The sequence below is a fragment of the Drosophila willistoni genome (genome assembly GCF_018902025.1).
Source record: "Drosophila willistoni isolate 14030-0811.24 chromosome 2R unlocalized genomic scaffold, UCI_dwil_1.1 Seg167, whole genome shotgun sequence".
In the NCBI taxonomy this organism is placed as follows: Eukaryota; Metazoa; Arthropoda; class Insecta; order Diptera; family Drosophilidae; genus Drosophila; species Drosophila willistoni.
Window position 1 is genome coordinate 21,345,826 of NW_025814050.1, and position 16,518 is coordinate 21,362,343.

Genomic DNA, 16,518 nt, shown 5'->3' on the forward strand with positions numbered 1-16,518 from the left:
ACTGATGCGTAATTCATAATTCAAATACAAGTTTTATTTCTCCAGAACCCAAACCCAATCCCCAATCTCAATGGCAAACAACGAGCAGCTGAAGTAGGAGAAGAGTGAGATTCATCTCAACATCTTCTCTTGTAGACAACTACAAGAGACTCACTTATCGAATTTCACACTCGTTTAGTTTTCCTTTCTTTATTTTCCACAGAGTGTGACAAATTTTCCTTGTTTTTTGAGAAGAGGAAATCGATGAGCATTCTGACAAGCGCATAGTTTGAGGAAAAGTTAATTTATGCGACCATTACAATTAGTGGAAAACCAAAAGAGAGAGAGAGAGAGAAAGTCAAGTGCTGGTGATTGACTGTGAGAACTCCAAGGGAGATAGTCAAAGTGTCTGTTGGCCACTTGGAGGAGGGCAACCCTTCCTCGGATAGGCCTAAACACGCGACTTGTGTTTGTGTAGTGTAATTCAATTTAAAGTCTCAATACAAACGTTTCGGCCAGGGTCTTTTGTATGGATGGAAATGCATTTAGGGCATTTTAACCGCGGGCATATTTAATTTAATTTCAACTGTATTTCACCTAAAAGGAAACCAAACCGAACAGAACAGAACTCAACTCGACCTGGCCGAGCTGAACTCAACTGAGCAGCAGTTGACGAAACAATGGACATGGCAGGAGAACTCGTGGGTTGAATTCACAGCCCAAATGCGTTTCATTTTAAAAATTTATGCAATTATGAGCCGCAAATATTATTATGTAAACATACAAATACATGCGAGGGCGGGAAATGGTCGCGCGGCACTCAAATGAGCAGCAGCAGCACACACCCGTACACACACACATCCCGTTAGCCCTCGAGTCATGTGAAGCTTGTCTATGGAATTAACGTAACCATTCCGGTTAAGTAAATTTTAAACTCAATCTGATACACTAACAAGACAGGAGCGACACTACAAACAGAAGCTAAATGTGTTGCCTATCTTAGGGGGTAAACTTTAAGATACTCTGTACAATATTTTACTCGGTAAACAGACTGGAGTTTACTGGAAAAGTAAAACTTTAGATTAAACGAAACCGATGCTAAAAAAATTAGGCACACTAGTTAGTTTTATTCATTTCTATCGATCTACCAAATTTCATTAAACTCGGACTAGAGACACGCAACATATACGTATAAAAGTGTTTTACTAGGCGGTCCTAAATGGTTTACCAAAGTCGGCGAGACGACTTACTTATTTCATTTATACAATTGTTGAAGTTCCTAAGAAATATAGAAATATTTTTGAATAATGAATTGAATATTTTAGCTTATATTCAATGAGGTTAAGTTTTGCAAACCCAATATCTTTGGATAATAATTCAAACTGTTCATTTTTCAACTTGTTTATGCCCAACCGGGCAACACAAGGGTTAAAGGAGGCGGAAGCTTTCACCTCGCGCCGCTCTCCCGATGGTGCCCATCGCTCTCCCCACGAAAGAACTCCCCACACTTCGCTCCAAGCGGGGCTTGGTGCCCTGCTCTTAATTAAGCTAGTTTTTAGTGTCAAACTTACAAGTGAATAAAAAAGAACATTGAAGTGAGATTGCTGCAGTGCCCAATTTCTTGAAGGAAGACATTTTAAGGAAAAAATTCATTTAGCTGCCTACTTAGGAAATTCAACCCCCCTACGAATACATTTGGTCCTTCGAGCCGGATACTAAGATCCTCTCGAACCACTAGCATCGGTGGAATTTCATCCATATTTCAAGCTAAGTAATTTTTTTGCAAATTATAGGTATATGAGTACATGTACATGCCTCCAGCATCCGTACCCATACTCACATACATATAATTGTTGCCATTGATTCTCCTAATCCAAGTAAAAATTACTTTCGCGCAAATTTTTCCTCCTCAAAGGAGAGAAAATTTTGGTCCCCAAATTTTCATACATATATATGTGTCCAGTACATAAGGCGCCATATTGGTTCGCCCACTTCAAGTTTTTTCCTCGCACTTTGGCATATATAGGCCAAGTATATAAGGCGCCATATTTTATTTGCCTATTTCCAATATATATTTTTTCGCAATTTCAAAAAAATATTAACACATATGTATGTATGCAGTGAATCAAACCTACGAAAAAAGTGATCTCCTACATATAAGATATATATATGTATATGCAAGCAGAGTGTGTGAATGTGACAAAAATTACAAACATATCCAGTGCTACATTAAATCCAAAAATAAAGGTTTTGTGCAAATACAGTCCACTCCTGGGAAAAGTGTGCGCGCAGTGAAAGGTGGTTTTCAACGAAGAGAAGAAAATTTTCAATACAAATAATAAAGATTTTTAAAAAAAAAAAAAAAAACGAAAGTGAACCACCCTCTCACATATAAAAGCCACACTTAGACATTTCTGGTGACCAGACACCCTATAAAGTTGGGGGCATATCGGTTAGACACAGCAAAAGAAATCATATTAAAAAAAAAAAAAAAAAACATTAATTTATATAAAGAAATCCGATCCATTCACACCTCTGCATATCGCCATTCCATATTTTCATATTTAAAAAAAAAAAAGAAAAAAGAGAAAAAGAAATTTTTAAATACATATATATATACTCCAACATTTTACATATCCATACACATACATACATATACATATTTTTCCATACATAAAATTTTACATATATATATACATATCCATACACATACATATATATACATATTTTTCCATACATAAAATTTTACATATATATATTCATATCCATATACATATACATATTTTTTCCATACATAAAATTTTACATATTGATTCCCATATACATATCCATACATACATACATTCCACAAAATTTCTAATTTTTTCGCACACAAATATATTTTTCCACCACCGCGAACAAATCCCGCTATCCCTTGCAGCCTATATACATACATACATACGAGCATACATAAGTACCGCTTAACTGCAGTATACCAGCACAGCTGCAAGCTCATGTGCCAAAGACCGGCACAAAGCAAACGACCAAAAGTAGCTGTGCTGTATACCCTAGGTTGGCAGGCACTTTGTGGGGTATATAGGTTGAAGGGTCACGTTGAGGAAAAAAATCGAATAATATTTAATTGGTAAAAATTTGTGTTCCGCGTTTTTGTTTATTCTATTCCCACGCGTTCCAAGTCGTATTTTTTGGAGTTATATTTCAATTCCAAAATATTCCCACGTGTTCCAAGTCGTATTTTTGGAGTTATATTTCAATTCCAAAGTATTCCCACGTATTCCAAGTCGTATTTTTGGAGTTATATTTCAATTCCAAAATATTCCCACGTGCTCCAAGTCGTATTTTTGGAGTTACATTTCAAGTCCAAAATATTCCCACGTATTCCAAGTCGTATTTTTGGAGTTACATTTCAAGTCCAAAATATTCCGGCAAAAACTGAGTATGACGCCGTCATCCAAGAATATTTGGACTTGGGCCACATGCGTCAGGTTCCATTTGACGGCACTAATAACAATTTTTATTTGCCACACCATGCGGTTTTCAAGCCCGACAGCACCACAACAAAGGTACGGGTAGTTTTTAACGCCTCTAGCAAGTCCACCAACGGAGTAAGTCTCAACGACATACTTTACCCTGGTCCGGTACTTCAGTCCGATCTCACTACTCAGATTCTCAAGTGGCGTTTTTTCCGAGTAGTTTTCAATGCCGACATCACAAAAATGTACCGCCAAATTATGGTCGATCCAATCCACACGCCATTTCAGAGGATCCTGTTCCGAAATAAAGAGGGGCAACTTGGTGATTACGAGCTGAATACCGTCACGTTTGGCATTAACTGTGCTCCGTTCTTAGCCATCCGAGTACTTCAGCAACTCGCAAGTGATGTACAATCCAAATTTCCTTTGGCTAGCGATATTATCAAGTCCTATATGTATGTCGATGATGTCCTGGCAGGGGCTCATAATGAAACAACGGCAATCGCAATGGTCAATGAACTTCAAGACGCTCTTGGTTCAGCTGGCTTTCCCTTGCGCAAGTGGACATCGAATGTGAAGAGCGTGCTCAGTTGTATTCCAAAGAGTCATTTACTGAATGCTGATTTCCTCGACATCGAAGAGGCCAGCACAGCGAAAACACTGGGAATCCGATGGAAAGCGACTACGGATGAGTTTTATTTTGTCATCTCACCCCAAGATGTCAAGTCAGCTTATACTAAGCGAGAAGTCCTCGGGCAGATCGCCAAGCTATTCGATCCCGCTGGCTGGCTGGCTCCCTTTGTGATTCAAGCCAAGGTGTTTATGCAAGAGCTCTGGTTACAAGAGCTAGGGTGGGATGATCAATTGCCCAGTGAACTCCATCACAGGTGGCAGGATTTTACAAAGAGCTACTCCTTCCTTGACCAGATCCGAATTCCACGATGGGTTCTTCATGACCCAAATTCCGACATCCAATTCCATTGTTTTTGCGATGCGTCACAGCGGGCTTATGGTGCCGCAATTTACGTGCGCGTTAGCAATGACCAAGGCATATCATGCTGCCTTCTTGCAGCGAAATCTAGAGTCGCCCCGGTTAAAACGGTTTCATTGCCCCGCCTTGAATTATGCGGAGCTACACTTTTAGCGGAACTGGCAGCTGCAGTTCTTCCGCAACTTCCAGTTGATAATGCGGAGGCTTTTTATTGGTCAGATTCCACCGTCGTACTGTCGTGGTTAAATAAGCCACCCTGCACATGGACAACGTTTGTCGCAAATCGGGTAGCAAAGATTGTGACGGCAACAAATGACGCCCCATGGAATCACGTTCGTTCAGAGGACAACCCAGCAGATCTCCCTAGCCGCGGCCTGAGTGCGCAGGAATTGGTACACAAGGATTTGTGGTGGCACGGCCCACCATGGCTACGGGAACCACAAGAGTCCTGGCAGCGAGCGACACCACTCCCACTAGACACTGCCTTGGAGAAGCGGGTAGTGAAGGTCCACGTCGCGATCGCTAAGCCAGCCAACGAGATATTATCTCGTTTTTCCAATCTGGCACGTGCCTTACGAGTGATAGCATATGTGATCCGTTTCGGCAGAAGGTGTCGTAAACTGCCAAACGATTACTCCGGGGAGGTGACCTCTAGCGAGATCAATCAAGTACTCCAGGCGTTGATCCGAGTCACTCAGCGTGATTACTTTCCGACGGAACATCGGTGTCTACAGCAGAAGAAATCTCTGCCCACGTCTAGCACCATTCTCAATTTGAATCCTTTCATTGACGCATCAGGTGTGATCCGAGCATGTGGGCGCGTGCAACAAGCAGCGGCCCTTAGTTACGATGAGCGTAACCCCATTCTGTTGCCAGTAGTAAGTCCGTTGTCCCGGCTGTTGGTGCTTTTCACGCATCAGATCTCTCTCCATGGGGGCAGCCAACTGGTAGTCCGTCTCATCCGACAGAGATACTGGATTCCAAGACTGCGGAATCTAGTAAAATCGGTGGTCAATTCATGCAAAGTCTGTGTGATTTATAAAAGAAGGCTGCAATCACAGCTAATGGGCACCCTTCCGGCCCAGCGAACTACTTTCGCACGTCCTTTCACGACCACCGGTATAGATTTTGCAGGTCCTTTCGACATCAAGAGTTTCACCGGCCGCGCTTGCCGCATATCAAAGGGATATGTGTGTGTCTTTGTTTGCTTTTCCACCAAAGCCATTCACCTTGAGGCAACTTCGGATTTGAGTACCGAAGCATTTCTGGCAGCATTCGCTCGCTTTGTATCGAGGCGAGGGTGTCCCCAGCAAGTGCAGTCCGACAACGGGAAAAACTTCGTAGGTGCATCCAGAGTGCTTGAAAAAGATTTCCTAAATTCTACCCAGCAGAAAATATTATCCCACTACAGCCATCAGAATCTGTCCTGGCATTTCATCCCTCCCGGGGCACCACACATGGGAGGGTTGTGGGAGGCTGGAGTTAAGAGTTTTAAAACTCTGTTCTACAAGGCCACTTCCAACCAAAGGTATACTTTTGAAGAGTTCTCTACGCTGCTGGCTAAGGTAGAGGCGTGTTTGAACTCGCGGCCGATTTCTCCTATGTCTGAAGACCCCACCGACTCTTTAGCTTTGACCCCAGGCCATTTCCTAGTTGGCGGTCCATTGCTATCCGTGACGGAACCTGAAATCAAGGATCAGGTACCGTCTATCATTAACCGGTGGCAGCGTCTGAAGGCCGTGAGTCAGCATTTCTGCACCCGATGGAAAGACGAGTATCTGAAGGAGCTACATAAGCGCAATAAGTGGCGATTCCCTTCTAAAAATCTTGAAGTGGGCGATCTGGTGGTACTCAAAGACGACAATCTTCCATTTAATGAATGGCGTCTCGGGCGAATCCACCAGACACACCCTGGCAGTGACGGCAATGTCCGCGTCGTCGAACTGCTTACCGCTCGCGGTATTGTGAAGCGTCCCGTCGCAAAGTTGATCTTTCTTCCTCCAGAAGAAAGAATTCAAACCCATTACGTAAAACTACAGTAGCGTCCAGCACTTGGTCCTTCCTCCCAAGGAAGAAGGGCCGAGCTGCCAGTAGTAATATGTGTTTTATCGTCCTACATTAATCCGCTTTCTTCATTATTTGTCCCGGCAGCTTCCTGATATTCGTCAACCTAGATCCCGTTTCCATGGCTCCGAGACCGCGTTCAGTACAGGCATCGAAAGAGGAGCGCAGATGTTCGCGAGGAACTGAGTCCTTCCGTTGCCGAGTCTGTCGCGGAATCCATCCTCTGAAGCGATGCCGTCGCTTCCTGCGGCTGAACGTGGAGAAGAGGATGAGGGCAGTGCTGGCGAATAAGTACTGCGCCAATTGCCTGGCCCACCAACATTCCGGAGGAAGCTGCTTAAGCGGTGATAAGTGCCGAATCTGTGAGGAGGATCACCACACGCTGCTTCACTTCCATGAACAGCCACGTCGACGCACTCCAAGCTCCGTCGTACGCCGAGTCACCCCCGAGTCCTCCAGACGAAGGGTCGCGCCAACGCCAGCCTCCGATCCGAAACTGACCTTGACCACACTGCTGCAGCACCGCAATCCGCATCTGATGCCCACGGCGATGGTGCGCATTGAGACGGAGGGAAAAACCTTCGACGTGAAGGCCCTGGTGGACCCTTGTTCTGCGGTATCGTCGATGGCGACGTCATTGGCCACGGCCTTCAAGTTGACAGCCGTCAATATAGGGGCAGAGAAAGCGGTGGCAGCAGTGATCCGGTCCCCAATCAGTGAAGGATGGCGATTGGAGGCGATCCTGAAGGTGGTCGATGGCTTGTGCTGCCGCACTCCAAGCGCTCCGGTGGACCCACAGATCGCCAAAAAGTTTGAGGGCATCGTCCTGGCGGATGAGACGTTCTACCGACCGTCGTCAGTGTCTCTGGTCCTGGGCGCGGATGTGATCACGGAGGTCATGCTAGAAGGGAGTCTACCTGGGGTTGGCGGGCGGCCGATTGCGATGCGCACAGTTTTTGGCTGGACCCTGTCCGGAGCGTGCCATTAAACTGCCTGGGTCTTGCACTCCTGCAAGGGGGGGAGCATGTTTATGCCCAACCGGGCAACACAAGGGTTAAAGGAGGCGGAAGCTTTCACCTCGCGCCGCTCTCCCGATGGTGCCCATCGCTCTCCCCACGAAAGAACTCCCCACACTTCGCTCCAAGCGGGGCTTGGTGCCCTGCTCTTAATTAAGCTAGTTTTTAGTGTCAAACTTACAAGTGAATAAAAAAGAACATTGAAGTGAGATTGCTGCAGTGCCCAATTTCTTGAAGGAAGACATTTTAAGGAAAAAATTCATTTAGCTGCCTACTTAGGAAATTCAACCCCCCTACGAATACACAACTAGACTGAAGTTTTTGTTAATTTAATACGTATGAATATCGATTTATCTTACCATTTTTGATGTCCATATCTTGTAATTTATCTACCTTTTCCTTATATACATATGTATATTTAGACGTCTATGCCTTTACTTCACAAATGAGGTTCAGAATAAAATGGAATAATATACCAAAAATCTATTCTTTAAAATTCTATTGTATTTTTTTCCGATTATAACGACTCTGCTTATAACGTCCGTCCGTCGTAACGTATATGAAAGGACGTCCGGTTTGTACGTCTTCCCGATATAACGACAAAAATCGTCGGTCCCTTAAACATCGTTATAACCGGATTCTACTGTATTGTCATTATTTTTGCAATCTAGATTTTGGTATTTAAGTGTCTGTAATGACTCTAGGTTAAAGTCCATCATATGTACTCTTAATTCTTTCAAGTAAGAAAGATTAATACTTATGATGATCTCAACATCTATTACAAGATATCTATACATATTTGCTGAGAAATGTAATATAGTGAATTATCCATAGCAAACTATATTCTTTGAAAACTAAATAAGAAGAGAAACACCGAGCGATAACACCGAATTAAGAAAATACCTTTCCCTTTTATTCTTAATTTTCATGAGATTCTAAGACTCAGTGCCAAATGCAAGGAACATTGTTTTTCCATCCCTTAAACTAATTGATAAGCACTCAATAAATTATGAGAAGTAGCTCCGCTCCTGAAATTTTGGGAGTCCAAAAACTCTCGACAAGTTGCGGCAACATATTGATAGACAATAATTTGTCTTAATGAAATTTTCCTTTTATTTATGAGATTACAGAAACGTGTAGAAAATATGTTGGTAGATAGCCCCCAGAGAGCGAAAGAGAGAGAGAGGGTAAATAAGGACCTCCGGCAGGACCAAGTGAACCCGAACCCGTCGACAACGACGTCGTCGCTAAGAAAACAAAAACAAAAGCAATCTGCTGCTGCTGCTGCCTTTGTTGTTGTTGTTGTTGCTGCTGCTCTTGGCACTACCCGCCCTTCCCCCTCCCCCCTTCAGGCAATTAGTGTAACTTTCTGCTGGGGTTGTGGCCAGGATTCCCATTGTTGGTGTTGTTTTTGCTCTTGTCGTTATGGTTTGCACAGGTTTTTTTCCATCTCTCTCCCTCTCTTTCTCAACCAGCTTCTGTCTTTTATGTCCTGTGCATAATTTATTGTTTCTTTGCTACTTCCTTATCCTTGTGATTCCAGGATACTGGGATTCTGTCTGGGAATGAAGCCATGTTGCTATATAAAGTGCCCCCAACTAACAGAGAAATAATGCCTTGGCATGTAATTGCTTTTACTTTTGCTTTTACCTTTTCATTTATCAAACCACAAAGTCAAAAGTCCGAGTGGGAAACTCCCTCCCTCCTCCCACCTCCCTTTGGTGTTAATGGGGCTTCCTTCCTTCCTTCCCCCCTGCTGTGTTTGTTTGCTTGTTCAGAGTGTAAAAGATTTTCCAATATCAATTGAAATTAAATTGAATTTTAAATTGGCCATCGAGCAGATGCAGAGACATTCTTGCTTTTCCTTTGACTATATCTGTGGGCGGAACCTCTAGTGGCTAGTGGGCGTAACCTCTCTGGACAGCCTTTACACTTCACACTTCACACTTGTTTGTGACAGCGCAAAAGGGCAATAAAGTTGTAAAATCACTTGATCAAATCGTTGGCAAAAGTTGTATGGGGGATGGAGCTGAATTTCCTTGGTTTGAGTTGGTGGCAACTGCATTTAAAGTTGCAAGTTCAGAAAAATTCGAACTTGGTTCTTAATATTGTAGTAATTTGTTTTAAAAGGTTTTTTGTTTTCTTTTTCTCAGAGATCGACTTCGTATGTGTCGAATAGTTTGACCTTAGATATACCCAAATTAATGAATAAGCTAATCCCTCTCTCTTAATAACCCATGATAACCCATGAATAACCCCACGTCTGGGCTGATATTGCGAACTGCCATATTACAAGTCACTCAAAACAAATTACTTAAAATGATTCAAAATCTGCGAACTGCACCATAGAACAAATGTTGAACTGGTGGCGGGGAGACTCGAACGTCTCCACAATAATTTTGAAAATAGATGTTTGTATTCAACTTATCCTCATATAAAAATCATAGCATAATTTCTAGTTCTAGTCGTAAGCTTTATCTAAATGTAATCAAAGGGTTTCTTAATTCAATTTTCTCCCCAACTTATCTCATAATATCATAACGAGCATCAATGTCTAGCAAATCGTTATATATTTAAGTAGAAAATGCCAATGCAGCATGAAATCTTAACCCTTAGCATTATACTCACACATATCAAATGTATGTATCAATATTAGTGAATAAATGAATGAATGAATGAATGAATGAATAGCAAATATATTGAATTAATTTGAATTGTCAATCAGCTGATCCCCAATGAAAATACAGATCCTAATGGCCAAACCATTTTAAATTAAAGATTAAACAAAAATTGCATAGAATTTGGTAAGTTTTATAAATCATTATTGTTTCTTGTTCACTGATAACTGTTAAAAAGTTTAATCTTGAATGGAATCCTCAATTGCTTTAACAGAACGTTGACAGAAGATCCTTTTCCTTGTCTGGACGATTAATTTTGTTTGAAAATAAACTTCTAGAAATTGAGGGCTGCTTTCTATTCCTTATTATATTGAAATAGGTTCAAAATTAGGAGTTTCTAAAGTAACTTGAAGACTTTTTATTATAATCATTGAAGAAGCTATAGTTTTCGTTCCTTAAATTCAAAGATAGATGCTGATAGACCTCTCCGACCTCAGATCCTTTAAGGGACTCGTGGATAAGTTCTTATGAAAGAAAATGTAACTCTTTTGTGAGTAGAGTCAAACGAAACTCCAGTGTTGCATCAAAGAGCCCTTTTTCTTGGTTGAAAAACTGTTGCCCTTTTTTGGGGCCAATTGTTTATAAGTATATGTATTTGCCAAGAATTAAACCAGGCATAGGTAATAAATGTTAATTAAGCCAATTTACTGGCCACAGAAGCAACGGAGCAAGTGGAGAGCCCCTCGAGGTCTATCACTAAAAAGGCGCGAGTGGGGCGGGGGGTGGAGTGGCACTTAAATCAACCCATGGCTACCCGCTCCGATTAAAATATATGGTAAAATGTACCTATACAATGAAATTATAAAGTACAATATGAAAATATATATATATATATTTTTCTTAAAATACAATTCCAGTTGTTGTGCTGTGGGATGGGCCACAGCTTGAAATGCTAAAATGGCAGTTTACGCTCGTTTTGGCATTTTGTCCTGTTGCCAGGATGGATGGATGGATTCTGCCTGCCTGCAACTTGCCACATTGAGTAGCATACTTGAGCATGTCTTTACATCTCTTTACGCTTCGTTTGTGCCACAACCAAAGTGCTACCCAACAAAATGGCCATCATTCCATCTCCCTCACTCTAGCTAGGTCTCTGAGTCGCATATAAAACACATGTTCAATATTTGATTAATGTTGAAACTCAATTGTTTATTACACAAAATCTGTGGAGTTGTGATAATGCTGTCAATATGCATTTCGACAAAGTGCAGAGATTGCATCTCAAGTGCAATTTCAATTATCGCAGTATCTCAGCTGTTTTACATTGTAAGCCAACCAAGGGTTGGTCCTTAAATTGCCCAAACACTCTAGTGTCTTTGAGAAATTGAGGTTTTTAAAACTTTTCGAAAATAATCACTGAATTTATATTTATTTTGGCCATAAAACGTAAATTAATCGACAATTTTAACGCCTTTTCTGATATTTAAGATATAATCATAGTTAGATTAGACCAGATAATCCGTTAAAACAAATCTCTAAATCAGGGGTAGGCACGCATACAATCAAAAATAAGACATTGCATTTGTGTGTGTGACAACAAACACGAAGTTGAAAACGTTTTTATGCTTTACACTAAAAAAACTGTTTGGCTAAAATAATTAGATTAAAATGTTTCGAAAAAATTTTAAATACATTATAATTAGGTCATAAAGGTAATGTAAAACTATTATTTAATGCATTATAACCACCTTTAAAGGAATTTGATGGCAAATAACGCATTGCACATCAAATTCAAATTTTGATAAAGAAAATATAAATTTTTTCATTGTCAACAAACATTTTTTCAAGTGTACTTTTGACATGTGGACTAATTTTTTTTTTTGATAATCATTTTTTTTCTAACAAGCACGAGTCAAATTGTTTCCGAAGTGCCATTGCCGAACCTACACGAGCATTTACAGTGTATGTGAGACGGCAGCGCTGCGGCAGAGCTAGGCCCTAGTCCGGGGAATGTGCCGTGCCAGCCACTGCTCTAAATAGTTATTTTGGCGCTCTTTGTAATGCCTTTTCTGTAATGCTTAAACTAGTTGCGAATTACGATTGAATACAATAGAAAAACTTATTCTAAAACTACAAAAACTTGTACTGAAATGGTCTTTAAATAATACTTGTATATTGAATTAATATTTTATTTAAAACTCAACCAAAATTTTAAATACTTTATTTAACAGCAAAAAATTGAATACAAAAATTCAAAACTAAAAAATTTTTGTATTATTTTATGAATAAAAACATCCAAACTTTTGGTTTTCACCCATTTTGGACCACTGTTCGACTTTTCGAACAGCAAATTTTGTATGTTTTCAAAGATTCTGTACTTTATTTGAGCATATTTCAATCAAAGGGAAGTATATAGTTAGTTTCACAAAAATAAACCTTCAAATAAACCTTCAAATCCATTTTTTGAACCAGTTTCATCCCAAACTAAAACAGGCAGAATGTTTCATTTTTTAAAAAAGTCATTTTGCAACTTAAAATCAGTTCGTCTGAAAGGGTTAAAAACAAAAGTTTTCAAATTTTTTCGAAAATTTCGAAATTTTATTCATAATTCCAAAACTAATCCATCGTTTTATCAATTTAGGTTTGAAAACGATTCGAAACTAAGAATAACCTTAAAAAATAAATTAAAGCTCCCTTTAGCACTTTTGTTTCTAACATACATAAATATCTAAAAATAATACCAAGAACAACTAATGAGTTGTTCTTCTCTTCTCTCTTCTCCTCTCTCCTTTCTACTTATTTTTCTCATATCCCAAACTTTTCGACTGTCCCTCGCATAATAAATCATATGTAAGTGCAAGGCTCGGCAAGAAAGTATCTTTTACTCAGTGGGTTTTGTGTTTTGTTTATATTTTTAGACATTTATCAGGGGAAACAAAACAAAAACCAAAACCGAAGCAACAACTTAATATCTTAACTTTGTTTTGTCTGTGCCCAGTTTGCCCTATCCCCCCCCTCCATCCCCATCTACGTCCTCATCTCCATCTCAGTCTCTATCAGACACAACGCACTCCAGACCAGTCCATGTCTTTGTGTATCTGTTTTTATGCACCCGCATGGGTCTCTCTCTCTGTCTCTGTCTTGGGGGATTGTCTGAAAATCGATCTCAAGTCCAGTCCGGAGAGTACATAGTAGAACAGAAATTGCTGAAAAGTCACGTAGTCAGCGGAACAGACAAACTCATAATATAACCATATAGACAACGATTTATGCGAACCTAGAAGGGCGTGGATAGGGAAGGAGGAGGAGGAGGACTGAAGAGAGAAGAGTTTCTCAAAGCACGTGGCATTGATCTGTTTTCCCCCCCTTCCCCCCTACGAGACTATGAAGTATTGTAGGTGGCACCCAAATGGGCAATTAAAGTGTCACAAGTTCGGGACATGCAATATTTCATGACGCAATGCCTAAGATTATGAATATAAATGCAAATTAGGTTTCGGAGCACAGCTAGGCCTATAGCCTGGTCCTACCTGGCCATCCACCTGTCTGTTGTGGTCAGAGAGAGAGGGAGATAGAGGGCGGTGGTGGTAAGGGAGCGTGACAATCATTAAAAGTCAACCGCTGGGTGGACGACTTCAGCCTGTGGACGACGTTGAACAATCACTGAAAATGACTAACGGTAACCACGATAGCTCACATCCGGACCTTAGTCCTTTCGATGGACTCGACTGGACTGTAGTGAACTGGACTGGCCTGAAAACGTACAGGTTTTTGGGGGTTTTAGTGGGACGTTGAAAGAAAATTACGCTCTTATCTCGTTTCCTGTCGTGACACAATTTTCTATCATAGTCTCGCGAAGGCACTCAAAGGCAAAAGGCTCGTGTTGTGGCCACAAGAAGTCAAAGACATAAAGTTATTATTGCTTTTGCTTTGAGAATTTGAGCCAAACCGAAGACCATGATAAATGTCCTGGGCTCACGTTCCCAACGTCATAATTTAGTCAACATTACATCATATTTTCTTACATACCATATACATATAGTATCATTTGGCCTAGAAAACTGTTTAGTTTAGTTTAGTTTAGTTTTAGGAAGTCAAAGAACTTGAGAGGGTATAAAAATCTAGATGACTGCATAATTAGATAGACCAGTCACATGCAAACGTCCTGTGATTTTTCTAGATTAGCAGGACAAATGAACAATTTTTCCCATGAATTTCATAAATAATAATTAAGTAGGTCCCTCCATTACAGCACTCTCAACTGTCCCACTGTCTTTCAAGAGGAGGGGAGGGGAGAGGTGGGTCTCTGTAATGACCAAAGCGACTGAAAATGAAAAACCAAAATCTCTCTACTGTACGTGACAAATTGAAAAAAGCGCATCAGTGAAGCGAAGTTAACTAGGGAGACCTGTGTGGAATCAACCATAGAAAATGGACAACGTCGACGACGACGACGACGACGACGACGACAGTTTTTTCTCACTCTCTGATGACAACAACAACAAAGCTACTGTGCCTGACTTTTACGAGTGCCACTAAAAAGAACAACAAACAAAAAACAAAAAGAACTGCAAATTATTTTCCTTTTGACGAAGTTTTTTGCACTCTCACAAAAAGTTCAAGTAAGTTTTAATGCTCGGAATTTTGATCAAAAATCGGTGTTAATTTTCTTTATTTTATGGAAAATACTTAGAACTAAACCCTAACAAGTAGTTTTACTAGAAAAATCCTTCTCAATAAGCTTTATAATGGATATTGAAAAGGATTGCATGTTTCTTTATAGATTTCTTCATTATATTAATAGATTTTTTCAGCATGTTTTCTTATTATCTTTTTAGTTCTCGTCAATCAAAAGGATACAAGAATTGTGCAAGATTCTTCACTATTCCTCCTTATTTTATTTCAATCCCAAACACAAAAAATGTCTCAAAAAATGGAGGTCAAAATAAGCAGTAAAAACGTCTGAAAATTGTTCCGAATTAATCCTTACAGATCTTTATCCTGTGCAGTTGGAATTTATGGTAAATATTTACTTAAGCTACTCGAAATTTCAGTGTTGAAAAGTGAAAAAATCGGCTAAAGCTAGATTTCAGTGTTGGTAAATGCTAATTTTTATTTGGCGAGTGGTTTGACCTCCCTGACAGATAAATATTTTACTCTGAATAATAGAATTGGGGAATATTCGGCTGCTCTGGCAGCCTGTTTTGCCGGAAATAGCTACTTTTAGCTATAATCTCGCTAAAAACATAATTTTTCTTTTGTTAATTACACAAAAACTACAAAATAAATCGCTAAGGCGCACCTGAGGTCGTATGTAGTTTAAGAGCGTTTTGAGCCCGATTAACTTAAGTAAATATTTACCAAAATATTTCTTTAACAATTTTTAAATTGAGAAAATATTACAGGATTACAGATTTGAGATTTGACTATAAATTCTAATAGCTAATATTTAATTTCAAATATTGACTGTGCATATTTTCTGAATTTTCTTAATGTTTATTCAATTTTTTACAGATTTTCATCAAGCAAATAATGGGCGACTTGTGGCAAAGTTATTGTCATATTTGATATACCGCCATTTGGAAAGGGCATTTCAAAAAAAGTGAACAACAAACGATCTGTCCCATCGAGTGTCCGTTGTCTGAAGTCACTCAACGGAGGCAGTGACGGGGCAGAGTTCTCTCGTCGTAGTAATGTAATACTATCTAGACACGTGAAATGAGTTATCAACAAAGGCTGAACGTGAAAAGAACCTTACAGTTTCTTACAGTAGTGCAAAATGCATTGCAATTTATTCGAAATGTGCAAATTTCAACAATGAAACTAACAAATTTTGTTGATTTTACAGTAAATTATAGCGCGAAATGAATTGAATAAAATTGGAGAGACAAATCAATAAATTTATTGCCACATTTTCCCATTTTATCCTCTGGAAAATGTTACCTAATGACAATTTTGGAAAAGGTTAGTTATATAAATCTATCAAGAATTCACAAACCAATGGCGGATCTAGGCTTTCGTTTATAAAGACTTCTTACAAGGAATACGAATAGTAATGAGTTTGCCGATACCAGTGCATACTTTTCAAGTTTGTTGCATACTTTAAGGGGCAGCCTTCCCCCATTTCGCAGCTTTAGATCCGCCTACATCACAATTACAATTCATTTTTTTAAAGAATGCTTTTCAATCTGCTACTATAAGTATAATGATAAAATTGAAAATATTGAAAAAACCAAAAAATGATTTTAGACATGTCTTTACTTTGGTTTTTTTCTTAGTTTTTGTAATATTTTTAAAAATTGTCTATAATACAATTTACTTTTATGGTTGTTAAAGAAAATATCCATTATGAACGAATCTAGAAAATATTTTCGGGA

The 16,518-nt window shown here is 39.7% G+C and overlaps 2 protein-coding genes across 2 annotated transcripts; both read left to right on the top strand.

The window, feature by feature from the left end:
• Positions 1-1,520: 1,520 nt before the first annotated feature.
• On the top strand, positions 1,521-7,568 carry LOC124460183. Its single transcript, XM_047010574.1, has 2 exons — positions 1,521-1,750; positions 6,595-7,568. The coding sequence occupies exon 2, from the start codon at positions 6,629-6,631 to the stop codon at positions 7,493-7,495; it is 867 nt and encodes a 288-aa protein (XP_046866530.1). The 5' UTR covers positions 1,521-1,750; positions 6,595-6,628; the 3' UTR covers positions 7,496-7,568.
• On the top strand, positions 3,456-6,485 carry LOC124460211. The gene is made up of 2 exons (XM_047010642.1): positions 3,456-3,584; positions 4,455-6,485. Exons 1-2 carry the CDS (start codon positions 3,456-3,458, stop codon positions 6,483-6,485), a joined length of 2,160 nt encoding a protein of 719 aa, XP_046866598.1.
• Positions 7,569-16,518: the final 8,950 nt, after the last annotated feature.